At 41.3% G+C, this 6,000-nt stretch overlaps 1 protein-coding gene across 1 annotated transcript in view; it reads left to right on the forward strand.

Moving 5' to 3' along the window:
* nlgn4xa (neuroligin 4 X-linked a) overlaps positions 1 to 2,679 on the forward strand; it is an 86,033-nt gene extending 83,354 nt beyond the window's left edge. Inside the window, exon 6 of the mRNA XM_053854848.1 lies at positions 451 to 2,679. Within this exon, the coding sequence (XP_053710823.1) occupies positions 451 to 1,345 (895 nt within the window). The 3' untranslated portion in view covers positions 1,346 to 2,679. The remainder of the gene's footprint in view (positions 1 to 450) is intronic.
* Positions 2,680 to 6,000: the final 3,321 nt, after the last annotated feature.

A 6,000-nucleotide genomic window follows, 5' to 3' on the forward strand; every position in this document is an offset into this window, starting at 1 on the left:
TATATTGACGCCGAAGGGTTGCATATTGACACATTAAGTTTTCAAGAGCTTGGAGTTAGGTGAGCAATGGGATGGCTCTCGCTTCGTTCTATGACTATGTATATGACTGTCAATGACAACATCACTGAAGAGGAAGTATAAATAGTCACTTACAAAGAAGTATAAAACAGAGCAGAAAAATGTATTGTTTTGTTTTATGTGACACAACATGAAGATAAAAACAAACTGATAGGTGTGGAAAATGAGCGAACTGCATCATTACCAGAGAAAATATCTGAAGATAGGACATACATTTATTTCTTGTTGCGCTAGCTGAGTATCAGAAGAACATTTATTCACCATCGATGTAAACCTTCCATGGTTAAAGACTGTGATGGCAAAATATTTTGGCTTAGTATTGATGTCTAATTTATGTTTATGGTTTTTTTTTTTGTTTGTTTTTTTCTCCAGGGACCCAAACCAGCCAGTTCCACAGGACACCAAGTTCATCCACACTAAACCCAACCGCTTCGAAGAGGTGGCCTGGACCAAGTACAACCCGAAAGACCAGCTCTATCTTCACATTGGCCTGAAACCCAGAGTTCGTGACCACTACCGGGCCACAAAAGTTGCCTTCTGGCTGGAACTAGTTCCTCACCTTCACAACATCAACGAGTTTTTTCAGTATGTGTCCACCACGACCAAGATTCCGCCACAGGACACCACCCCATACCCTTACACCAAACGCTTCCCTGGCAAAAACAACTGGCCCTCTACCACGCGGCACCCTGGTGTCCCATCTGCCAACACCAAGCAGACCACTGACCAGCGGAAGAGCAGCGACCTCACCGATGAGTCTGCGGTGGTGATCGAGACCAAGCGAGACTACTCCACCGAGCTCAGCGTAACCATTGCGGTCGGAGCCTCCCTCCTGTTCTTGAACATATTAGCCTTTGCCGCGCTCTATTACAAGAAGGACAAGCGCCGACATGACTCCAACCGTCGAGTCCCAACACCCCAGCGCAACTCTGGCCCCAGCAACACCCCGTCAACCGCTAACGATGTTGCACACCTCCAGAGCGAGGAGCTGATGTCACTACAGATGAAGCAGCAGCAGCTGGAGCACGAGCACCATCACGAGTGCGAGTCCATGCAGTCTCATGACACGCTTCGCCTCACCTGCCCGCCAGACTACACGCTCACGTTGCGCCGGTCGCCTGATGACATACCCCTGATGACGCCAAGCACCATTACTATGATCCCAAACACGCTGGCTAATATGCAGCCTCTGCACAACTTCAATACTTTTGGTGGTAGCCAAAACAGTACCAACCTGCCCCACGGCCACTCAACCACGCGGGTATAGCTTTGCCGGACCACCAGCACCACTGACTCAGTGATGGCAAAGCCACTGACTCAAAGCACAGACTCTAGCCTTTGGTACCTCGCCTTCTTAAAAACACATACTACAAATAAATCTCTTTGCAACGTGAGGGATGAATAACTATGAATGTTACAATCGTGAAAAAAAAAAATGTTTCACCAAACAACAAAACAGGCTACCCGGGGATGACTGGAGGTGTCCTTTTGGAAATTTGCAGTTGCAGTCTTTCTGCCACAATGAGAGCGATCCTTTTCATCAGACTCCTGACTCGGGCACATCATTCTAAATCCCAGCCTGAAATGTATTTATGAAAACTTTGTTTAAAAAAACAAAGAGGAAAAAAATATATTGTTGTATGTGAAGAAAAAAATGGAAAATGTACTATAAAAACTTCTGTTTTTTTCCTTCTCTTTGAGGAGTGTACATATATTTGATCATATTCATTCTCATATGTTTGTTTCGATTCATTGTTTGGATAATTTGCAGAATGACCAAAATGCGAACACAATCTCATCAATGGCGAGTGGCATCTTGTGCATCAACGGATCATTTGACTTAATTTCAGTGTTCTTTTGTCTTCACTCTTTAGCCTCTGCATGTCCAGGAAGAGCTTTTTACTATCATGTCAAGTCAACAACTTAGGACTGAATCTCACCTAGTCTCTTCCTGTCGTTTTTCTTTGCAGGCTTTTTTTTCTGTCTTTCTCTCTCAGCATTGCCTGAGCTTAAGATGTGACCAGCAATGTATTAAGTAGTAATTACAAAAAAAAAAAAAAAACAGAAAAAAATCACACAAAAAAGTGGCAGCAACTTTTATTTTGTAAGACTCTGAGTTGGATATGTTTGTAAAGAAATATGTTAGATATGAACTGTCATATGCTAGCAATATGTAAAGTATTGTGTTGGGCTTGTGATATATTTTGGGTTTCAAAAGCAAGTGAATGAGTGTAAATATTAATAATATTAATTATTACCACAGAGATTCTGAGATAATTCTTTTTGTTTTGCATCCTACAAAAATATTAAAAGTACATCCAAATGATCTAAGTTTGTAAATTTAAAAAAGCAGATATATTCTTGTCATTTGGTCCGGAGCTGGATACAAGTTACATGGATTTTAAAGCAGACTTCTAAAATCCTTATATTATCTTATAATTGTTTGCAGTTTTGCCTTAAGTGGTTATAGAGACATTTCTGGCTGGACATGTGTATAAGTTTTTCTGCAGCATTTTTAACAAAATATCACAATATTTTCTACAAAAAAATAAAAAATAAAATGAAATAAAAATGAGAGAGAAAAAAACAACAGCAAAGGTGAGTGTGAGTTTTTCTGTCTCTGTTTGGCTTATTTTATTGTTCTGTCTTGGTGGATGCGATGCGGTGAAGCGTAATGAAACTGGGTCGTCATTTTAAGAGCCCACTTGATGGAACTCCCTGTTCTAAAAAGTTTGGGTTTTAACAGCCATTTCAATGAAACGTCACATCATTTTTAAAATGAGAGCGCCACCAAGTGAGCTCTAAAAATGAGGAAACTGTTTCATGAAGCCTCATCAGCCCGTCACCATCCAAAGATGGATATTTTCCATCAAAACATTAAAACTGTGGGTGAAAGAGTTTAACTTTGAAGGGAAACCCTTCCTCCCTCCCATGGCATCATATATTGATATTGGTAAACTGGACTTTTATGACCTATACTGATGCCGAAGGCAGCCATCAGTCTTGCATCTTGAGGCATCAGCCTGTAGACCTAATGCAAATGTATTGGCGGGGATATTACCAAATCCCGGGGTCGGATAGGTAGACAGATACGAAGGCAGAATTCACTTTTCCTTGGCCATTTATGAACATATAAGGGTTACTAGTGGCATAAGAGTGAGTTTTTTCGTTCACTAGTAGCTCGAGTAAACATTTATGTCTACCAGTGCCACTAGTAAGCATTGTTCAGCTCTACTGGTAGTACATGTGACACTTATTGCTTTACTACTACGGCGAACTTGCACACTAGTCAAACAAAATTGAGGACTTGTAGAGCTGGGTAGATGTCGACTTTATGGCTAAACGGCTGCAAAAACCTTCACTAGTGATACTGTTTTAGGTCTACTAGTAGTTCTAGAACAACAAAAAATGTCAGTTACATGAGCAGACAGTTTCTGGATTACCAGCATTACTAAACCTGCACTATTAGTGCTAGTAGACCCAATACAAATGAGGCGGTGGGGATTATAGGCAAATTAGGCACTCTGATAATTTCAAGAGCCAATAGGCCATATAAGAGTTACAAGTGTCACAACTGATTTCAACTGTAGTAGTCGTATTAAAATGTAAATAAGAAATATAGAAATTCAGACTCATTTCCTAATAACTAATTTACATTTATTCAATTTTAAGTTGTACTCTCAAAAGTGTGTACGTTTTTTTTAAGTTAAATAAAACACTGCCAGTCAAAAGTGAAATAGATGCTAAAGGAGCTGCTGACCTCTGCGTAGAACAGGCACATCGATAAGCCGTCTTTTTTTAGGTCTCTCAAATTGAGTATCAAAGAAGCAAACCATTATTGATTTGTCAGTTCTCTTCCTAAACACGGGATGAAAATGAAGTCGATTTCTTTACTAAATGTAAAATGCACTGCATTATTTATTTCAGTAGTCTCGATGCTGTTTTTGTTGGTTTGTTTATTGTTGTCATTCATCAGCAGTGGAGTGTTTGTTTTAAGATCGAACACTGGCTTTTGCACAGCAGAGAATTTACAATATCTTCCCTCCAATCTGTCTTCTCTTCCACTAAGACTATCAGGGGTCTTAGGTTTCCTCACCTTAAATTACCTTCTGAAGTCAGCAAAAAACCCACAGAGCTACGAGGGTACTCCTCTACTCACTCAGCCAGGTAGATTGACTCTTCTCGAGGCAGTGATGCAGTTGTTGTGAGCTTATTGAATTCGACAAGATCAATATCGACAATCAAGCTCTCCAAACTTTTGAGACATTCAATTGCATCTTCAAACAGTTTGGTCTGTGAAGCTAAGTTCGCAGACATTTGCAATTTGCTGTTGCGCTTTGTAAGGGAATAGCAGAGGCCGTGTCACTGTGTGGGTGCTTGCCGGCACACTCGGCTCCGTTGCTGCATCCTGTAGTCATCCGGCCACCAACACTAAACCGTTTCACGCTTCTCGATCTATCGATCCGCTTAGCGATAAACCGAGAAAATTAGCATTTGACTTAAAGCTGAAGTGACAGGAGGAAAATTGAAATCTTTAATGGAGATCCGCTCAGGTGGAAGAGACGTCTCCATACGATCCTCCACAATGACGGCCATTTTGAAAAGCATTGTTTGAACACTTTTTGTGGAAATAAAACTGATCCAAGCCCATTGCTCAAGTTTTGGGTGTTGCTGAGCGTGGCGCAAAAATGGAGTCAGTGAACATCAACCAGTCAATCTCTAGAATTGTCATTCAAGTGCACGCCTCTCTAGGCAGCCATTACCAAAGTGTATCGATCCTGAGGGTGACAGTCTAAGCAGCCAGATGGAGGCAGGCTGAGATGGAAACTGTGTGTGTGGGTGCTAGCCAGTGTGTGTTAACGCATTGTTCCGATTGTGTGTGTTTCTGGAATGTTAAAGAAAACCTTCGAGAGCTACTGCTGTGCAAATCTCCCAAGAGTTCCCCAAACATGAATTTGAAAGTAGGTAAATAGCTCGGTGGCAAGGCCTGGTTGATTGCATTCGGCTCCCTGGGCACCGCCGGCCATAATACACACGTTTGAAAACTTCAAAATCAATATATATGCAGTTGAATAGTTCACAACAGGTAAGTCGGTGGCAATAGCTTCTACAATCACATTGTAACTTTGGAAAGTAATTTCTCCGACTCACAGACTCTTTTAAGAGAGGTTTCCACTGTGGCCTGGAACCTGGCTGTGGCACATCTCATTCATTTGATTCCAGCATCAAGTGGTGTGGACCTTCCAACAACATTCAAGTTTCATCTGATTGGTTCCTCATTCTCCGTAAATAAGAGTGATGGGCGGATGAGGCCTCATGAAAATGTCTCCTCATTTTCAGAGCTCAGGAGGTGGCGCTCTCGGTTTAAATATGATGTGTGAGTTCATGAAATGGTTGTTCAAATCCTAAGCTTAAAGAGCACAGGGTGCTTTGAAATGAGGATGTTGTTTCATGACGTCTCATCGGCCCATCACGAGTAAATAGTATTGAACAACACATCCTCACTCCCATAGCGTCTTGTATTGACTTGAATATTTGACGCCATGGGAGTGAGGATGAGTGGAGTAGTGACAGGTTGAGGAGGTTTCATAAAACAGTGTCCAGATTTTCAGAGGCCACCAGATGGCGCAATTCATTCAATGAAACTCCAAACCAAGAGCGCCATCTAGCGGCCTCTGAAAATTAGGACACTGTTTCACCAACCCACCAACACATTTTCACGATACCACATGTAGCAACTTAATAGAAATGATTGTGGTTTTAACAGAGACACCTGCTTCCATCCACAGTTTGTGAAACTTTGATCTTGCATATTTTTATTGAGTTTTAGGACACCAGTCATTTCCATGATGAGAAGACACAATGTGCATATGCCTCCTGAAAGCTATTTTTTAGGAGATGCTTTCTTTTAATGGTCATCAT

The sequence above is a fragment of the Synchiropus splendidus genome, chromosome 1 (assembly GCF_027744825.2).
Source record: "Synchiropus splendidus isolate RoL2022-P1 chromosome 1, RoL_Sspl_1.0, whole genome shotgun sequence".
Lineage (NCBI taxonomy): Eukaryota > Metazoa > Chordata > Actinopteri > Syngnathiformes > Callionymidae > Synchiropus > Synchiropus splendidus.